Source organism: Triplophysa dalaica, chromosome 15, assembly GCF_015846415.1.
Source record: "Triplophysa dalaica isolate WHDGS20190420 chromosome 15, ASM1584641v1, whole genome shotgun sequence".
Classification (NCBI taxonomy): domain Eukaryota; kingdom Metazoa; phylum Chordata; class Actinopteri; order Cypriniformes; family Nemacheilidae; genus Triplophysa; species Triplophysa dalaica.
In genome coordinates, this window is record NC_079556.1 from 22233577 (window position 1) to 22255048 (window position 21472).

At 39.6% G+C, this 21472-nt stretch overlaps 2 protein-coding genes across 2 annotated transcripts in view; one reads left to right on the forward strand and one right to left on the reverse strand.

Annotated features, from left to right (window-relative positions):
• Window positions 1–2518: 2518 nt before the first annotated feature.
• tmx4 (thioredoxin-related transmembrane protein 4) lies at window positions 2519–9028 on the reverse strand. The gene is made up of 8 exons (XM_056767785.1): window positions 8819–9028; window positions 8263–8378; window positions 6592–6637; window positions 6364–6492; window positions 5479–5524; window positions 5218–5319; window positions 4435–4489; window positions 2519–3643 (listed from the first exon to the last, which is right to left on the reverse strand). Exons 1-8 carry the CDS (start codon window positions 9010–9012, stop codon window positions 3423–3425), a joined length of 909 nt encoding a protein of 302 aa, XP_056623763.1. The 5' UTR covers window positions 9013–9028; the 3' UTR covers window positions 2519–3422.
• A 1085-nt stretch (window positions 9029–10113) lies between these two features.
• Window positions 10114–21472, forward strand: part of LOC130436491 (1-phosphatidylinositol 4,5-bisphosphate phosphodiesterase beta-1) — a 39380-nt gene continuing 28021 nt past the window's right edge. The window contains exons 1-3 of the mRNA XM_056767164.1: window positions 10114–10552; window positions 13460–13537; window positions 19494–19562. Coding sequence (XP_056623142.1) covers window positions 10454–10552; window positions 13460–13537; window positions 19494–19562 — 246 coding nt within the window. The 5' untranslated portion in view covers window positions 10114–10453. The remainder of the gene's footprint in view (window positions 10553–13459; window positions 13538–19493; window positions 19563–21472) is intronic.

Here is a 21472-nt window from a genome sequence, read left to right on the forward strand (position 1 = left end):
GAGTCTTTTGGGGAAAGATGCAACAAGTTTTTCACACCTGGATTTGGGGATCCTCTGCCATTCCTCCTTGCAGATCCTCTCCAGTTCTGTCAGGTTGGATGGATAAAGTTGGTGGACAGTCAATTGGGTTTAAGTCAGGGCTCTGGCTGGGCCTTTCAAGAACAGTCACGGAGTTGTTGTGAAGACACTCCTTCGTTATTTTAGCTGTGTGCTAAGGGTCACTGTCTTGTGGAAGGTAAACCTTCGGCCCAGTCTGTGGTCCTGAGCACTCTGGAGAAGGTTTTCGTCCAGGATATCCCTGTGCTTGGCCACATTCTTCTTTCCCTCGATTACAACCAGTCGTCCTGTCCCTGCAGCTGACAAACACCCCACAGCATGATGCTGCCACCACCATGCTTCACTGTGGGGACTGTATTGGACAGGTGATGAGCAGTGCCTGCTTTTCTCCACACATACCGCTTAGAATTAAGTCCAAAAGTTCTAAAAGTTCAGAGAATCTTATTTGTCATCATCTTGGAGTCCTTCAGGTGTTTTTTAGCAAACTCCATGCGGGATTTCATGTGTCTTGCACTGAGGAGAGGCCACTCTGCCATAAAGCCCCGACTGGTGGAGGGCTGCAGTGATGGTTGACTTTCTACAACTTTCTCCCATCTCCCGAATGCATCTCTGGAGCTCAGCCACAGTGATCTTTGGGTTCTTCTTTACCTCTCTCACAAAGGCTCTTTTTCCCCAATAGCTCAGTTTGGCCTGACGGCCAGCAATTGGAAGAGTTCTGGTCGTCCCAAACATCTTCCATTTAAGGATTTTGGAGGCCACTGTGCTCTTAGGAACCATAAGTGGAGCAGAACTTTTTTGTAACCTTTGCCAGATCTATGCATCATCACAATTCTGTCTATGAGCTCTTTAGGCAGTCCATTGACCTCATGATTCTCATTTGCTCTATCATGCAGTGTGAGCTGTAAGGTCTTATATAGACAGGTGTGTGGCTTTCCTAATCAAGTCCAGTCAGTATAATCAAACACAGCTGGACTCAAATGAAGGTGTAGAACCATCTCAAGGATGATCAGAAGAAATGGACAGCACCTGACTTTAATATATGAGTGTCACAGCAAAGGGTCTGAATACTTAGGACATGTGATATTTCAGTTTTTCTTTTTTAATAAATCTGCAAAAATGTCAACAATTCTGTGTTTTTCTGTCAATATGGGGTGCTGTGTGTAAAAAATTGAACTTTAATGATTTTAGCAAATGGCTGCAATATAACAAAGAGTGAAAAATTTAAGGGGGTCTGAATACTTTCCGTACCCACTGTATAGAGACCTTTATCAAGGACACTGTTTGTGAAGCTTTGTCTGACAGTATACATGTGTGTGTCCGTGTGTTTATGTCCTCTGTAGCTTTATAAAGCACGTCTGCTGTGTGTTTTAATACTGTAATACACACATCACCCGAGTCATCTGAATAAAACCAAGATTTTTGTTCAAACCTTAAACTGTGTAACACGTTTTAGTTCTATATGTAGCTAAATTATATTTACAAATCATGTGGTTTGTTAATAGGTAATATATAACAACACCACAGCAAACTACAAAAGCCACTTGCCAATATAACGTAAAACATTTTTTTAAACTATTACATTAAATCTTTTGTCGGAACGAGTGAATGCTATTGAGTTTGAATGTTTATTAACATTTACATATATATAAATATACATATATATATCAGCACGTGTCCGATTGGTAGGTGGCAGTGATTTTACGTAAAAGATTAAACTGAATAGATATTGTAAATGATATTGGTCATTAATAATTAGAAATATAAAATAATTGACACTTGTAGCAGAGTTTTATTTGGTTTTATTAATATTTTTAATTAGCTTTTATTTTTAGACTTTTAGTTTAAATGTTAATTTTAGTTAAAGTATAAGCAATTGTGCTGTATGCTTTTGTCATTTTATAATTTATTTGTTGATTTGTTATGTTGCTATGTAACATTAATACATTTTTTTTTTTTGTTTACTATTAAAATTTATGTGCTTTAAACATGACATCAGTTAATTTTCGAGGAAATTTTTCATTAAGTTCAAAATTTTCCAATAATTTGAGGTCAATATTTTACTTGATTTCAATAAACAGAAACACTTAACAAATTGTTACTTTAGTAGACTAAAATAACCTTGGTTTGAAGTCACAAGAACTATATCAGAGCATCTCAGTTTTGTTCATTGTTTGCGCTTTATTACTGCATTACCATCTGTATCTCCATCCTGTATTTTAAACACGTATTGTAGTTTCAAGTAAAACTGTTTAATGAAAAACAAACACCCAGCAATAACGAACCTTATACAATTTACAATCTAAAATTCTCTGTCATACAATAACAATACACAGAGATTATTGGCAACAGGTGTTTTGGTACAGTTTCAGAATATAAATAGCTGAGACAGAAACACAGAAACTGAGAAGGATTTTGCTGGTGTGTTTCTGTGCCGCTTCATATCTACAAAACTCACAATATGTTCATCAGGCAAACATTTATTTGCTACACAACGTTTCAACAGTCTGTCAATAGTATCAAAAATGAAAGGCAATTGAGCCGTCAAAGAGTGCATTCACTTCAATACTGAAGACACCGTCAAAGTTCTGTTGTGCAAATTATAATCACTGGAATAATTGTACAAACTGTTGAGAAACGCTTGTCCTGAGAGCTCGTATGTAAAACACATGTAATAATGTTCTATAATACACTGTTTAATATTCATTATGCATCATGACAGCAGATACTGTAAGAACGTTCTCTGACAGCTGGATTACAAATGCAGGAATTGAGTCGTACGACAGGAACGTCAAACATAAAAACAATCATCGACACCAAATACAGAACAACACGAAAGGAGCGTCTGACCAATCTCACAAAACATGCCAAGAACTCAAACATCTCAAGAGAAATCAAGCAAGTTGAATTTTGTGTTAAGACAGTTTTATGAATATTAGGCACATCCATTTTGAGTTTTACTGGTTCTGGCAAATGTGTTTTCTTCGGTTATATTATAGTATAAAAACTACTAAATTACTGTAATACAGTATCCTTTATAATAAAACATTTGTATAAATTAATGGCAGCACAAAAAAGCAGTAAATGATGTGAGCCGGATGTTTGGTGAGATTCACGCTGTAAACATGCATTCAAAAGATGCGCAAACTCATCCACATGGTCCGCGTTTATACAAAATATAAAATCATCATGTGAAGGTTTGGCATCAGACCTCTGGCAATAAATGTAATCAACACACAGTAAAACTAACTGGACCGCAGTGAAAGCATCAAATGGACACACCGTGTTCTGCAGGGAAAGCTGGCATCGCCTTGCTTATCCTGTAGATATGGACATCTCTTCTTTGTTTTTGGTGTAAACAGCGGTCATTATGTCTCCTCTGAAGGGTGTGAACCCTGCGGTTTGCGTTTTCTCACCGAGCTCTCTGCTGCCCCCTCTGGTGGAGAGCGGTCGCTGCCACTGACTGCCGTGTCTGATGAAAGAGCCTCATCTTCAGTGGATTCTTCACCAGACACTCTCTCGCTTTCATTATCAGATGTGCGCTTCTCCTCCGCTTCCTCCTCTGACGCCTCATCCCTCACAATCACAACTGCAAAGACACAAAGATCCAAAAGACAATTTATTAAAGCTTGGGTCAGTCAGTGCTGCAGTAAAACACACTTTGAAACGATACACGTCATACTTCTCTTGTCAGCATGCTGTATATTTATTTTTCTTCGTTTTTTCAAGTGCAAATATCTAAAAAGTCTTATATCAGGATACATACTTGACAAGCAAGTTGACTTAAGATATTAAGGAAAAACAAATATAATTATCAAAATATAAGTTTAGGCTTGTAATTAAATAATGCGAATTTGCCAATGGGTTAATACAAAATAAAGTTTTATTTATTTTGACCTTTAGTCACCTTCTGTAAACTCGAATCATTGAATACTCAGTCAAGAAGTGAGAAGACAATAACGGCATATTATAAGAAATTTTACGTGTTTTAACACCGTGTATGTACGTAAACTTATTGTTGGACACTACATAAATCAAAAGTGGGACACAAAATATTTACTCTTTAACACCAAAATAATGTACACAATAAAGTTATCTTTGTAGTGTGCAAATGAAAATACTAAAGTTCTTTACTTATGATCATTGAGTTAGAATAAAGAAATGTCTTAGTTCAATGGTATCTGTTGGGTACATCAACATTTCATGTGGGGAATTACAGCTCCTTTAAGTCTTGAAGAGATTTTTTCAGTGAGTGGGAATCTTATATAACATTGTGTCCTGGGGGTTTGGCTGGTCGGTGTAATGTGAGATTTAGAACATCTTATGTTTCATGACTTCAGTGTGTCTGTGTTTATATGTTTTTGTTAAGGTGTTTCTTACCGGATTTGTGCTTTGGTCTAGATGGCCAAATGCAGTCAGCGATCAGTACCAGTATCTAACAGAGACGTAGAACATAAGTTCAGTTCTATTTTATTTATATAGGGCTTTTCACTATCTGTTTTGTTCCAAATCAGCTTTACAGGAGAAAAACAGAAAACCACAGAAAATGAGTGCATGGTGCATGGTGTTTATACAACGAGCAAGATCCATAAAATCAATCATATCTAATATCAGCAGTCTCCCGGTGAGCAAGACAAACACGGTCCTGTGGCGAGGAACCCAAAGTCCAATGACAAATAAATGGAGAAAATAAAACTTGGGAGAAACCAGACCCAGTCGGGAGGACCAGATCTCCACTGACGTGTCACAGCTGCACTCGCTGACTTTCATTAAAAGATACAGAGGAAATGTTTGAGAAGAATGTGAAGAGCGTATAAGTTGTGATTAAGGAAATGTAATTTGTTGAAACTGTGAGTTCACTTTGGAAAGTTTGATTTGACTGTATGTGAGAATCGCCCACTGTAGCCTCACAAGAGCCGCTGTTACACAACTCACAGTTGTATAATGTGGCACTTTCTTGATTTCTAAAAGCATTATATAATTCATCCTGCTTCTGCCGCATATCATCACGAGTCTCTTTACATGATCCGCTTCACAAGAGCTCGCTGTACACAAGTCAAGAGTACTTCTCCCTCTGTACCTCCAGAACTCTCCACCAACCACAAAATTATGTGTCAAAATGCAGACTACAGTCGTGTGTAGAAATGATGTTTCCTGACTTACCAGACCCAGAATCAGACCCAAAAAGAGTGTGAAGATGGCAAATATCACGTATGAACCCCACGAGGGAATCCCTAAAGTGTTGGTCAGATACGTGTGGATTTGCTGTGTTTAACAGAGAAAAAGACCATTTTATAGACTTGTCAGGTTTTCTCTTAAATCAGATCAGGATGGATTTATTGTGGTTATACACCACCTATACATTTAAACCAAAGCTGTAGAAAATTCTATTTAGCTGATAGAAGATAAGGGAATATTTCTTACTCTGATCCAGACTGACAAGCGGAACAGATGAGCCGTTCCTGACATTCTGAAAAACAAAACAAAAAACATTAGGTACGATATTTAACTTAAACTTTGCTGTTTTTGACTGCTGACGTGATGTTGATCTTATATAGACCGTTTCATCGGACGCGCACACGCATGACCCCCAGTTAACTTCCAGTTTGTGTTTGGCTGGTGTCTCTAATAATATAACTATTAGCAGGGCTGTCAAGTCACACACATTGGGTGTGAGACACACGCATTACAACCCGTTCACACGCCACACCTTGTATTTCTCACGCAGAGAAATTTCCAGGATAACGTCCACCAAGTTGCGCAGAGGAATCAAGCGAGTTCCCTATAAAGTTCAGAAGGCCCTGCCACGCACCGGCTAATCAAATAAAAAATATAACCACAACACAGCCAATCAGAAAATAGCATTGCTGTATCCGGGTAAGTTTTAGATATTCCTGTAACAACAATGTTAACATTCACTGGTGATTGACTGATGCTCACTGAGGTAGCTACAGAAGATGACAGCCATCACATTGATTCACATCTCGCCGAAGTGGCTACAGACTGATTCAGAAGAAAAGAAAAAGGAAAGAAAAACACTTAAAATATTCCAAATTATTATGGAATATTAATTTGTCGTTTGCCTCTTCCCTGAAATCTTTGAAATAGACAAATGCAATAATTAATAGCCTACTAAACAGTTTACACCCCTTTACACCCTTAACAGTAGATGAGGCAGAGGAGGAGACTGTGTTGTGGGATGTCTTCTTCACTGCTTTTATAAATCATTCATATCTTATTAATCACAAACTATTTAAGGAAGTTATCTCAGACAGCATGAATATTTATAATAAAATGCATGATATTTACAGCAGAGAAGACGGTGACCTCCATCCTGGCACAGGTTCAACTGACGCCCACTTTCTGTCCACAACATATGCCTGAAGATCCTCGATGGTCCGTGACGAAACATACCTCCGGAAATTTCCGTCTTTAGCACTGCAGATGGGTAATGCGCAACAGATATAGTTCCTCTGCATCATACACATTACATAAGAAAGAGAGATCTACACAGTGATTGTGTTTAGGAAGACTTACTGAAAGATAGTGGGCAGTGTGGTAACCAGAAACCTCCCACTCAAACCTGCACAACACAAGAGAAATATGATGATGACACACCAAAACCTCCCAGCATATCCTAAAATGCCCCCTCAGCATGAGAAGGCTGTAAACAGATTAAACCCTTTTGAACAAAACATTATATGCTGGTTAGGTAGGTTTTGAAACATGGTAGCTCGTTTGTTCTGGTTTAAGCTTAAACTAAAGGACTAGCTAAGCTAGCCAGCTAAGGACCAGTTTAAACCAGCTCAGACCAGCTTTCACTAGCTAAGGACCAGTTTAAACCAGCTCAGACCAGCTTTCACTAGCTAAGGACCAGTTTAAACCAGCTCAGGACCATCTTAAACCAGCACTTGACCAGTCTAAACAAGCTTAGGTCCAGTTTAGGTCCAGGTCGGGTCCATCTTACACCAGCTCAGGACAAGCTTAGACCAGCACATGACCAGTTAACACCAGCTTAGGATCAGTTTACAATAGTTTACACCAGCAAAGGACCAGTTTAAACCAGCTCAGACCAGCTTTCACTTGCACAGGACCAGTTTAAACCAGCTCAGGTCCAGCTTGCACCAGCTCAGGACAAGTTTAAACCAGCACAAACCAGCTACCATGCTTCAAAACCTACCTAGTTTTCACCCCACCAGCTGAAATTTCCAAAGAACAACTCCACATTGTGTCATTTTATAAGGTCCTGGCCTCCAATACACTTTAAAACTTGACATGAAAGGCAACGATTTCACAGACGCGCACCACAGGAGGCACCTGAGCTCAGGGGTCGCCTCTTTTCACTTGGGCCAGTAAGCAATTGCCCAGAACACCATAGCAACCCTCCAGAACATCATAGCAACCACACACAGGAATGCCTTGCACTGCAGCAGTGAGGTTTGCATCAGTAAACAAAATATCTTGTTTCTATTAAAATCCCACTGTAATAGATTTCATTTATGCCACATGACAACCGTAAAAACTTTGACTCATGGCAACAGTGGAAACACTTTAGTGCTGTTCAGTTTAGTGTAACATTGTCCTTCAGTCATTGTGCGGAGACAAAAGCACAGAGACAAAAGTATCTTCTTCTGTGTTACAAGTTTGAAACAACATGAAGGGGAAGAATGCAGAATCACAACCAGAGGAGTTTTCTTGACATCATCGTTTCCAGTACACATATTAAAGACAGAATCAAGAATGATCACAACATATTTAATGAGTAAAATCTTTTTTTAAGAATATAAGGGACGATTGCAAAGAATTGTGTAGAAATGATGAGGGAATTTTCATTCTTGGACTAACTTTAACAGAACAATACACACACACACAAAAACACAGCAAGTTCACAGGTGTTTCTTTATCTCTTGTAAAATGTTAATAATGTCCTCGGGTCACCTGTTATGGTCAAAGGTCCCTCCTTCCTTTTGCTTATCACCATTTGGATGTAAATGATAAATCTGATCACATAACAACACACATTTTCTTAACAAGCCAAACAATGTGAGGTCTCATGGCGTGTTTAATTGAAGGAGTTGTTAATACTGTTAACTTCATATTAAATGACACACACTGTGATGATGTAAGATGCCGGTCATATCACTCAACCTTCAGCAATATTAAAGCAAATGAAAACAACATTATAAGCATCAGCAGGAATGATCAAACCTGGTTGCTGTGTAACGTCGACTCTGCCCACTGATATACCCAAACTTTCACTTTCTCTGCCAAGATTCTCCCAGTCTGTCTGTAGATGCTGACACGCCGGGCACCATGGGGCATAACTGTAATAAAGCAACACATTTATAATACCAGATGAAGACATATATCACAAACTGTCTCGTAGACATCCGTCTCAGTGAATGCAGTGGGCGTTGCCCACACACACTCCATCTGTAGGCCATTACACACACAATCATCGTTTGAATATGAAATCAAAATATTGAATAATTTCTACAATGACTGAATAACACGATCATATGTAAAGATTCGAAACCTTGAAGAAATACGTGGAATCTTGACGGACACTTGCGATGATAAGCGCAGCGCGCGCGTCACATACAGTACAGTGTGTTATTGTTACACTTTATTTCCAGATCATGTCAGTGATACATTGTTGCAGTTTAAAGCGCGGCGCGGCACATCAAAGCGTCGTTAAATCACACGCTGTCCGAACGCGATGCACACGTCACAATCATTCACCACACATAGATGACACACGTACAACTGAATCAGCCACTCTCCCTCCAGAATCCGCGTCCAGTTGCCATCGGCCACGACCACGACACGATCGCCGTCAGCGTGCGCGTTCACCCGACACACTTGCAGCAGGACCACAGCAAAGATCCAGCGGGAAAGGGTGCGACATTTCTGCACGTCAAAGCGCCTCGATCCCGCCATATTGAGTCCGGAACTCATGATTCAAAACAAGCAGGAAATACAACAGCAGCTGCAGCGCCAGCGGCTTCTCTTAAAGCGGAACTGCACACATATATTCTCATTTCAACAATCACTCATTTATTTAGTGCCATCAAACACAAATGAAATAAATGTTTCTATACGCGTTTAATTCATGTATGATGTTGCGTTGATGCACTCACGTGGTGCATGCTTGACTGTCTTTTCATTCTGCATGAGCTTGAGAGTGACTTATAACAGCATCTTCTATCAAGCACTGGTTGTGTATCTGATCTGTCGTGTCTCCAGCACAGGTTACTTTAGAAGTGTATTATTTTCAGCTCTTGTTATTCAACCCGGCCCACAGCGTATAGATTTATGTAGGATTTTTGTTACAAAGTAACTGTACATCTGAGCACCACACAGAAACATTACATAACACACGAGAGTATGAAAGTTCAGACCTGTTGATCAGATTGAGAGAAGATACGAAACTGCTTGCATAAGTTACTCATACAGCTCACAGTGAATGTTAATATATAACTACTGTAGATATATAACTAAACATGTTATCTGAGATCCGATGTGAACACATACTCTATATACATAATGACTGCATTCTATTTCGTGTATAATCACTGTATTCACTCTAAATCAATTTTTAAATCATTTAAAAAATCCTTATATTTCTTGTTGTGATTATGTTTATATGATTATTTGAAATCGTTATGTGGAAAGCACTTTCAATAACCGTTTTGAATGGAGCATTCCTGTAGCTCTGTGGTAAGAGCATTGTGTTAACACCGCAAGGTTGTGGGTTCGAATCCAGGTGATTCCACATACCTAAGTATAAATGTATAGGATAATGTAATGGAAGTCGCTTTGGTTAAAAGCGTCTACCAAATGCATACATGTAAATGTAGATAAGAATATGAAACGAAAGTTTTTTCGGTTCACAATATGTTTGAGTTCTGAATCGTAGGACCGACAGGACCAGAAGAAAAAAAACAGGTGTTTGCTGCCAGGCTTCTGTTTGCGGTGCTGTTATGAAATGTTTATGTTAAGAGTTGCGCGCATGTGTCCAGCAGGGGAGGGACGCGCGCGCGAGAGCGAGCTCGCGCTAGGAGGCGCTGGATCTCAGTGCGCAAATGAGTCAACGTGTGCGGAGGACGCTCTCAGTCTCTCTCCATCATCCATGACCGCTGTTGTTTCCCTCTGCTGTTCAGTTGCTCCGATCCGTCCCGAGACACAGGTCTGCGACATTCAGTCCAGTGAGAGATGATGCACTTCATCTGCTCATATTCCAATGGCTTCTAAATGAGCAGCCGCGCGCGTAAAGGGCTCCCTGTTCACCAGAATTGTTTGGCTGTCGTTCCGTGCGCTCCGCTTTGGCTTCTTTTCGGAGAAGAAAGAGGGAAACTCAGATTCTTCAAGCTGTTTTGGGGGTAAATGTTGAAGCTGGATGGCTGGTGCTCAGCCTGGCGTTCATGCGCTTCAGCTCAAGCCGGTGTGCGTCTCGGAGAGTCTGAAGCGAGGCAGCAGATTTATGAAATGGGATGAGGTAAGTCACCATATCTCTCTCTCTCTTTCTCTCTGTGTGTGCGCGCGGGCGTTTGGCGTCTTTCAGTCATAGAATGTGTACACATGATGCTTCTGCAGTGAAATGCTGCAATGCATGCGGCTTTACTTTGTTTGCCCAGACGTCGCGTTTCTTCCCATGCACACACCGAGCTGAACAAACAGCAACAATCCTCGTCAGTGCGCGTTTGATTGATCGTCTCATTGATTCGAGCTGATGATTACTGACAGACATCCGCTTTGACTTCTCAAGTCCATCAACGTCTCCTTCGAGTCACATTGAGCATCTGTGCTGTCATGATGCGGAGGCTGTTGAGCCTCACATCGGGTTACTCTCCGTGCTGTCGTTTATCAATCCATCGACACAAATCTGACGAACGGGCAGAGATAATGATCATGGACTCGATGTGTTGTGTATTATGAGAATGTGAGTGGTCCAGGGATGGAGAGAGAATGTGTCGCATTGTGTATTGAGTGTTACATGAGCTGCACTGACTCATTATTGTCTCACTATAGCGCGTGTGTGTGTGTGTCACCTGTTGGATGAGAGAGAGAGACAGAGAGACTTACTTATAGACTTTATTTTTATTCTATCTTATTTTTTATCTTAATCTGTATTTCTGGATGTTTATATTTAATCTTGTGCTTTGGCAATGTACACTTTTTTATCATGCCAATAAAGCTCCTTTGAATCTGGAATCTTGAGAGAGAGAGAGAGAGAGAGAGTTCCTCAACACCAGAAAAACTCACTTCTTCTGAATGAGCTCTGGATAAAAAACATCATTCACATCATAGAAGTGATCCGACAGGTTTTGTGTTTAAGCGATTCCAAGACAATTACACTCTTAATAATGTGAGACTGAAAAGGTTTCCACATCAATCTAAAAATTAACCACAGCTAAATATTCACTGATGTTGATACAAGGTGCTTGAGAAGTTTTATCTGATGACAAAATGCACTGAAGCAGAATATAAATTCCTCTTTTAACGTCCCAAAATCTGTCAGTGTGTGTGTATACATGTTCTCATTACAGCATCCTCCTTTGAGGAGATTCATTTACATTTGTAAAGGTCTTTATATTTAGTGTAGTGCACCTATTTTAAATAACAGAATGTGAGAATGTTCCAAAGAGCATCTCATGTGTTTCAACGGAGGAAGAGATATCTGACCTTTCCTGCACACTTAAAGGGACAGTTCACATTAAAATGAGAAATCTTTCAGGTTATACAACCTTCACGATTGTCTTTCTTCTACAGAAGACAAAAGAAGATATTTTGAAGAATGTTGATGATCAAACAACACCGAACCCCATTGACTTCCATTGTATGAACACAAAACCACTGAGACATTTCTCCAAATTTCTTCTTTTGTGTTCCACTGGAGAGAGACTCACGCATAGGTTTTGGTTGGAAAAAATGATGACAGAATTTAGAATTCTGAACGGTCCTGTTGATGTCTTTAAACATCACACTGCTCAGTCTCAGACAGTATTCTGCTGTGTCACTTTAAATTAATGCATTTAAAAAAAACTAAAATTAAAACCTCAATGCTTTAAGCTGTACTTGAAACGTTGACGTTTTAAGGGCTTTTCTCAGCAAATAAAACCGAAAATGTTGGCCTGTTGCTATGGCAACTTTCATGCTTTAAATCGCTGTCTTCTTGCCCGCCTTGCATTAGCTAAGACACGCTCTGCCGCCCAACTCAGACGTGCAGTTAGAATGCGAGCAGACCCACGCAAGCGCTAAAATAACACAATCACGTACAGATCTCTGACAAACAGTCTTGCTCGAGGGGAAAACGCTACCTTTCCTCATCAGATGAGACATTAGCATGGCAGCGTGCCTGTTCAAAGGTTGTAAATCTGCAGAAGGTGCTGGCTGTTGCTCCGCAGGAATTTTCTGAATTATGAGGTGAAATGAATGGCACTAAAAAGAACCTCTTATGCAATGTGTGAGTCAAACCTCAAACATGTTTTAAAGTGGATTGCTGCAGAAATACCTCGTGTCCTTCTTGTGCCAGCCAGAATGACTTTTTCATCTTCTGCACTGATACAGATTTTTATTCTGTAACTTTATATAGAGAGATTTTTACTCTCTGTTTTGATGTTATTTGTTGCTGTTTTATTGATGTATTTGTAAAACTTTGGTTAAACAAATGAAGAGTTTGGTTACAAAAAAATAAATACAAAATTAATTAAAATGTTAAAAATCAGGGGGGCACGGTGGCTTAGTGGTTAGCACGTTCGCCTCACACCTCCAGGGTTGGGGGTTCAATTCCCGCTCCCGACTTGTGTGTGTGGAGTTTGCATGTTCTCCCCGTGCCTCGGGGGTTTCCTCCGGGTACACCGGTTTCCTCCCCTGGTCCAAAGACATGCATGGTAGGTTGATTGGCATCTCTGGAAAAAATTGTCCGTAGGGTGTGAGTGAGTGAGTGAGTGAATGAGTGAGTGTGTGTGCCCTGCGATGGGTTGGCACTCCATTCAGGGTGTATCCTGCCTTGATGCCCAATGACTCCTGAGATAGGCGCAGGCTCCCCGTGACCCGAGGTCTTTGGATAAGCGGTAGAAAATGGAATGGAATGTTAAAAATCATCTTATTTTTTTTCTTTTGGATTGGAATAAATATTAATTAAACTGCATTTGCTTTGATTTGATTTAATTAATAATATTTCAAACAAACACAATAAAACACAATAAAATCAGGATTATTTTTCAAAAAATTTCTTCAAATGTTCATCAGTGTGTCCCAAAGCATCTGACACTTTTACTTTAATAAATCCATGGGTTCATTTTCATAAGGGTTGTGCTGCCTGGCATGTATGCGATAGCAAATGTAAAAATCTGCTTTTAATTCAGCCTAATCGTGCTCAATATTTTCATTTTGCTTTCAGGATTCGTCTACTGTGACTCCGGTAACGTTGCGCGTGGATCCGCAGGGCTTCTTTCTGTACTGGACGGATCAGAATAAGGTAAAGCTATTGAAATCAAAACACTGATTGATGAAAATGATGATGTGTTTGATTTATTTATGTGTTCTGCGTTCAGTCACCTGTGCTGTCAAACTCTCGAACGGATCAAAAAGCTTCAGGCTTCAGTTGCCGTGACATTAAATGTGACACAAAATCGAGAGCATCGCTCGCATTTGATCAGAAGAAAACTGTTTATTTGAGTTATGGAAGGGTGTCAGTTTCTAAATCTGGAGTTGAGGTCGAGCCGCGGGGAGTGATATGAAGTGACTCTATTGTCCAGATGGAGCTCTAACAGCCAACTGCTCTCATCGCCTCAGAGTTTGGCTCATCAGAAACCTGTTTGTGCTTCTGTGTGTGCATGTGTGTGTGAGCTTATGTATGTGTGTACGTGTGTGTGCCAATTTAAATCATAACAACATTTCTAGCAAAGCCACAGACAATTTTTTCCATCCATCCATCTATCAGTTCATTGTTGGTTGTGATATGCAGCAGGTGTTTGGAATAGATTGGGTTGAAGTGTAATTGTTATGAAATGATCTGACTGGAGTTGCGTGTGGGTGAAGTGCAGCACATGAAGTCACAGCGTATTAAAATCACACACAGAATTATTACTATAATAAGACATGTCATGTTTGTTTTTTACCTTCACATCAGCCGTGGAATTTTCAAAATCACTGTTGTGTCATTCAAACCGTTGCGCTCTTTAAAAGTGGATGGCATCAGTTTTGGGCGAGTGAATGACATTGATATTGAACTCGGGTGTCTAGACCTCAAAACACTTTGTCAGGTTGAGTTCATGTCTTTATATCTGTGTGAAACTGGCCAGAATCAGTTTTAAACTGGACTCAGATTCATTACGAAAGCAATGCATACTCAAAGAAAGATCCTTTCGTTGTTGACAGTTTTACTGAATACTTTGGTAGTTCATGTTGGAGTGCATGATGGGTAATCGTCTCACCCTCTGGCAGAAGCGTAACACCATTAGTTCAGGTGCGTTTGTGAGCTGTGAACTTCTACAGATTGTTTTGTTATGTTCCTGAATGGTAAGCAATTGCGTTTAGTTTCTGAAAACATATTAATGTAATAGTGTTATAATGACACACAGAGAATTCTAATGCTTCTCTTAATAGGGAAAAATCCAGAATGAAAGTGTTCTTGTGACAATTGAGTCTGAATATACTTGACAAAAAGAAAAGTGACTGCTTTTGCATGCAATAGGAAATCCTGTAAAACCAAACAATCTGAGCCATGCTTTCTATATTGTTTTCTTGAGACACATCCAAGACAAAACAAAAACTGAGATATCTGAATAATTCTCTTAAGCTTATAAAAAAGATAATTGAATGACAAGAAAGGGACCCTAACCCAACAGGAAGTGATGTCATCAAAGAAAAGCACGAATATAACGTCCTCTTCCTCCGCTGGTGCTGTAATATCAGAGTTACATAAGAAAATCAATGGTGATTCAGTCACTCGATTCAAATGTATATCAGTAAACTACATGAGGACAGCGGGATGTCTGTGAATAATATTAGAATAATATCACGAGTGTGACTCAATGATTCCAGATGGTATTGAATAAACCGTCGCTAATTGGGACTGTAAGTGTGTTCTTACAAGAGCCGCCAACAATGACAATGACCGATGAATCTGATTAAAACACCTCAAGGTCACGTCTCATCTCATATCAAAAAGATAAAAAGCAATTATATTTTCTAATAAAGCCTGCTTTTAAAATCTTTATTCATGTGTTTTTCTGAATTGTAAATTAGGATAGATGTGCCTTATGCCTTATTCTATCAATAGTTACTTTTTTTTTACTTTTTCATATTAAAACAAGAATTGTATTCCAGCGCTTTTTATATTGCTCCACATTATTAACATGTATGATGTGAATAACTTTTTATTTTCAAATACTATTTATTTTTCAAAGTTAAATCTTCTTGATGCAAAATGCAATTGCATTTGCAAAAAGTTAAACTCTTTTACACGATAATCTATTGACAGAATCAATGAAGTCAAATATCCTTAAACACACACGAGACATTCCAGTACAGCAGCTGGTGGCCAATAGTAATATAATCGCCTCCTGTATTGTTATGCAAACCGAGCGCCTTTTGAATCAATACAACGGTGACTATATTTAGAAACACCGCAGGCCAGAATGTCGCCAGTGAAAGATGAGAAAAACACGACAGTCGCTTACAACCAGTATTAATATTGTAGCACATTTGTGAGATCGCTGCTGTTTGATGATACAGTCTCGGTGGATCTGACACAGAAGCAGATGTCTGCGCACACCGACTGCAGAATCTGCAGAAGGATATCGAGGAGGCCTGATGCATGTCTTATGAAATTGCTTTAACCCGACTCCCCTTCATAGACCACCACCATCCGCTGTTGCCATGGAGCTGGTGAAGCGCTAACCGACGTACTTGAATTTTCATAGTGGAACTGGCTTATAGAGAGAGAGAGAGAGAAGAGAGAGAGAGAGAGAGAGAGAGAGAGAGACAGAGAGAGAGACAGAGAGAGAGAAAGAGAGAGAGAGAAAGAGAGAGAGAGAGAGAGAGAGACAGAGAGACAGAGAGAGAGACAGAGAGAGAGACAGAGAGAGAGACAGAGAGAGAGAGAGAGAGAGAGACAGAGAGAGACAGAGAGAGAGTGAGAGAGACAGAGAGAGAGAGAGAGAGAGTGAGAGAGACAGGGAGAGAGACAGGGAGAGAGACAGAGAGAGAGACAGAGAGAGAGACAGAGAGAGAGAGAGAGAGAGAGAGAGAGACAGAGAGAGAGAGACAGAGAGAGAGTGAGAGAGACAGAGAGAGAGAGAGAGAGAGAGAGACAGAGAGAGAGAGACAGAGAGAGAGTGAGAGAGACAGAGACAGAGAGAGACAGAGAGAGAGAGAGAGAGAGTGAGAGAGACAGGGAGAGAGAGAGAGAGATAGAGAGAGAGAGAGAGAGAGATGACAAATGCGTTCATTATTCAGATGCCCATGACCTGTTATTTGCAATTATTCTGAATAGAAGGTCACACCAGGAATGAAATCGTCTCCTGTCATTGTCACCGTGAATGTTACAAGGACGCAGAGGAAAATGTTCTTGCTCACATGTTTCTCTTTCATAGTTCTCAGATGTGTATCATTTAAGTATCAACTTAGTCAACTTAGTTTCTTCTAAAATTGCTCAAGAGAAATCAAAAGAGAATGAAATGAGTGTATTTGTGTAAACACTGAAGAGTCAGGAGGTGTAAATGAATCTAGATTGTAGTGGTGAAATCATCTGCGTTTGAATTAATGTGATGAGAAATGTTTGAGTTGATATTGAGATCTTCACTAATATTGACTTTTGATTGCAGACGAGACAAATCTGAGCTCAGTTTGACACATTGTTCACTTTAATGTTTATTAATGTTTATACGGGATATTAATATAGTTTATGGTCTACATGATACGCAGGTATACGCCGTACATCCACTAGAAAAGATAGAGGATATCTGTATACCTATTAAAAATGCACAAGGATACATACGTTTTGACTTTTAGACCATTGGTGCAACCGGGAGAAATGAACAGAAGGAGAGCAAGCAAGCATTCAATCTTCACTCTTTCAGTGATTTCATAAGTCTGCCCTGAAGCGACGGGCACTGCAGCAGGTGGTACAGAAAATGAGCCCAGGAGGCTGATGCTACGCTATACGCGGGTCCCCATCCATCATGTTACCGTCCCCGGGTCGCCATCGAATTCTCTGTTGGCCGGTGTATTATACTTTCTGCTGATAACTCACCCCCAATTATAAAACCACTGCGTATTCTTTGATAAAAGGAGAATAATTGTTACCATTAACATAACTGTAGGGGATTTTTGGCTTATTAAATTGTATCTAACTAGCTAACTTCACTAACGTTATTTTGTGTGGTAAATTAATACATGAGGGAGAGAAAACTTTCACTACAATGTACATAATTGTTTTAGATGATAAGAGATGAGAACTCCTGTCCAGCGTTGTGAAAGTTCCTCTAGAGAACTGCCAGTGATCTAGAAGTGCAACAGATGCTTGATAAAACTGCAAAAAGTGAATTATTATATTTATCAATCAGAGATGACATAAGTGTGAACCAGTGTGTGAAAACTATACTTTTTTTTATTAGTGATGATGAGCATCAGTGTGATACGGTTCTATTAAAAGGAAGGTGACGGGAACCGGCAAACATTTAAACATTTAATCAAATAATAACACAGAACATAAATAAAACAAACCACAACATAAACCCAGGCATGGTCCTCTCTCGTCAGCAGTCCCGTCGCTCGTCCTCTTATGCTCTCGATCTCCTCCATGAGATATGCAGGACCGGTGTCCACGCAGCTGATTCCAACTATCAATCACGCCGCTGGCCAAAAATGAGTGGTTCGTACTAGTAAACCACTAGAATTTATGTAATATTTTTTTACAGCATGGGTTTATGTAGAAATAAAACATCACAAATAAATGACTATAGCTGAGTTTTCACATGGATGACGAATGTGTATTGAACATTGCCAGCTGATAAAACCTGTGCTTTATCGATTGTATACATATACCACCTAAGGCTAAATCAAACTCTTAAACTCTTAGTGTCATATGACACGGCTTAAAGGAATATTATGGTTCATTTTAGATATAATATAAAAAGTTTACAGGATTTTAGGTTGAAAAAACGCTGTATTTTCCACACACGTGCATGTTTGTATCTCCTCTTTGCTCCGCCTCTTATGGCTCTGAAAAGCGAGGTGTGCTGTGATTGGCCAGTTCACCAGTGTGTAGTGATTGGTGAATACTGCAAGCGTGTGAGGAAATGTAACGCCTTTGACCATATTTGGAACATCTGGTTCCTCTTCAATTGTACTGACAGGTACACCACCTTACGTTAGTATACATTTGGGTGGTCTTAGTCATATTAGACCAACTGATGTAGATTTGTGGGGGTGTGGTTACATGAGGTGTTTCAGGCAGGTCTGGGTGAGCATTCGCTTTTACATAGAATAACTCTTTTGTTCCCACACTTTAATATTTGCAATTTTACGTGTCTAATACATGCATGGGCAACTTATAACACACTAAAGACACAGAAAACACGTGTTCACGTCATATGACCCCTTAAACTGGCGGAGAGACAGTGATTAACAAGACCAGATACATATAGAGGCATACTCTTTACATTCGTGAGTGTGGTGGTGCTCATGGGTTGTCGACCTGAGGCGAGTGAGTGGGCTGCGGGGGGAAACCAGATTCACTACAAAAAAACTAGACAACACCACTGGACTAAGTCAATGTGTCAGTTTAGATCAAGCGAAACCTAGACGGACGTTTATTGTTTATAAACGATGTGGGAGACATGTGAGATACAGTATATACTACAATTTTATTGTAGACATTACAATCACACATACATTAGTCACTAAAACAGAAAAAAACAAACAGAAGCTGAATTCAAGTGTTATCCAGGTGGACGTAGGTGAATCATTTTTGTCGCTGGAGAATTTAAGCATATTCTATTTTGATCTTCCAATGGTTTCCAGCGCCGCACAGATGCGTACAAACAGCAAGCGGCTCTTTCTTTGTTCCATCTTAGTTGCACCACAAGATCGCCGTCAGCTGTGGTCCGCAGCTGTCAGAAGTCATATCAGTCATCCTGCGCATTACACACCGCAGACGCAAACACTGCAGAGCTCCACGCCACCATCCATTACACATCAATGTGCTTTACAACTTCTCTTTCTTGAACGTGCAAGAATCTGACTATGTATCTGTCGCATCTGCTTAATATTTAATTCTGTATTTTCCACCGCGTGTGATGTCTGAAGGGCTTTTGTGATATTTTAAAGAGTATCCATCGATTCCGGCGTGACATTGTTTATATCACTCAGTGTGTGACATTTATATTGAGCTGTGAAATGAACGCATATGCCCCTCCCTCTTTCAGGAGACCGACCTATTGGACATCACCTACATCAAAGATGCAAGAACGGGCAAATGCACCAAAACCCCAAAGGTAAGACAGACGGTCCGGTCCATCACGACTCATTTAGTCCAGAAACACAAATCACAACACTACTGTAATCATCCCTTTTCTGAAACCCAACGCTCTGTTGTGGATCTTTGACCGCTGTATAAATGTCGTTTGGTTGTCAGTGGGTTCAGTTCTCATCCTCCTGTGACTAAAAAGAATCTGAGATTCCTGTTGCACTGGGCTTCTCTAACCGTGTGTGTGTGTTTAAGTTTGTCCTTGTGTGTGTGTTTCTGGTGGTGTATATAGGTTAATAGCTCTGGTGGGTGATCAGTATCTCTCTATGAGGGTAATGGTCTGTTACAGTCTGCCACAGGCACACAGACATCTGCAGTCATACTAAATCCAGACCAGCGTGATCTAAATCTGGATCCTGTGGGCCGGGGGTCTGCCAGGTGAACTCTTTCCCACACAAAGTGACACGATACACGTCTGAATCATGTGAGAATATCAGTGCACAGACACAGGAGGACCAGGACGGAGCGGATGTGTGTTGTGTGTTTGATGCAGTGCACTCATATGGAGGAATCACCTCCCCAAAGCAAATGATAACCAGTTCTGATTGACTTCTATATGTAGTCTAGAGTTTTTTTTTTTTTGCAGTTTGAATTTAGATTTTTAAAATAATAAATTATGAAAAAATTTGCAACTTCCTGCAAAAAATGACTTTCTTACTTAGCAAAAGTTTAGTGTTTAGTAGAAAACATGATTTTTTTCGGAATTGGTGCTTAAAAGAAGCAAAAAAATTGCCAATGGGGTGAGAAAAATTAAGTTGAATCAAGGTTCACCTTTTTCTAAGTCACCAATTCAAGATCTTTTTTCTTATGCTTCTTGATTCATTATTATTTAGACATTTTGACTGGAAAACAAGAAAAAATACTAATTAAGAATGTCATTTTTTGCAGTGTTGGATGTGAAAAAGTTTTTGTGTGTACATTGTATGTAAAAGTTAAAATTGATAAGGTATAATGTACAGGCAGCCGATTGTTATCGCAGAAATAAGCCCCGGCAGTGTGATCAGGAGTGTTACCATGTGTTATTAATTTTGAGCGGTTGTTATCTGGGAATAACAAAACTGCTAATGTTGCGACTGGCCAATGAGAATAATGTATTCCAACAAGCCGTGTAATAAGTGAGATTACTGAATGCTTAAATAATGTTGTTCAGTTTCAGTGTTTTTTATGTTGGTTGTTGGATTGACTAATGCTGGGTTCACACCAAACGCGAACAATCTTTATTACTTGCGGGAAAAATTTGTTATTTTTGGCATGAGTGATGCGTTCTGACAAATATTTTCAAGCTATTCACATCCTTGCATTGACGTTGTATGTAATGTACTCGCACAAAGCACTTCATTCGCTTTGGTGCGAAGCCCCATAACATATAAAACACGATTGTACATTTCATTTTAAAATAATCATGTTTACAAAGGAAAAACGTAAGATGTTTGTAGAGCAAAATGAAATGAAGTGAAATAATATGTAAAAACAGAAAGAATAATACAGTGTAGAAACATATTTACAAAATTAAAGTACTAATTAAACTAACAGAAAAATAAACATTAGCCTATAGATGAAACACATAGCAATATTTATAAACATTCTCTCTCTCTCTATGAGAGAATATCTTTAGGAAGGTTGTTGTGTTTATGGGAAATGCAGTGTTTGAGTCTCATAGCAGCAATTGTATGTGAATGTGTCCATGAGCCACAACAAACCGTCCGTCCGCCCCTGGACACAGAATCCATTTATAATGACAGAAAATGAGATGCTGAGTCATGTTGAAGACGTCAGAGAGGATCGTTGCCAATATGAAAGATCGGCCCTTAATAAAACTGAACAGATGAAACCTGTCAGAGAAATGCACCTCAGACAAAATAAAGAAATGCTTGTTTG

What these genes read in the sequence shown, in the direction of transcription:
- tmx4 (XM_056767785.1), bottom strand. Translation starts at nt 9,012, where the DNA reads ATGAGTTCCGGACTCAATATGGCGGGATCGAGGCGCTTTGACGTGCAG. An exon ending in ACACTGCCCACTATCTTTCA is followed by an intron (nt 6,493 to 6,591) that starts GTAAGTCTTCCT and finishes ACCCATCTGCAG; the next exon opens with TGCTAAAGACGGAAATTTCC. An exon ending in TAGACCAAAGCACAAATCCG is followed by an intron (nt 3,644 to 4,434) that starts GTAAGAAACACC and finishes GTGTCTTTGCAG; the next exon opens with TTGTGATTGTGAGGGATGAG.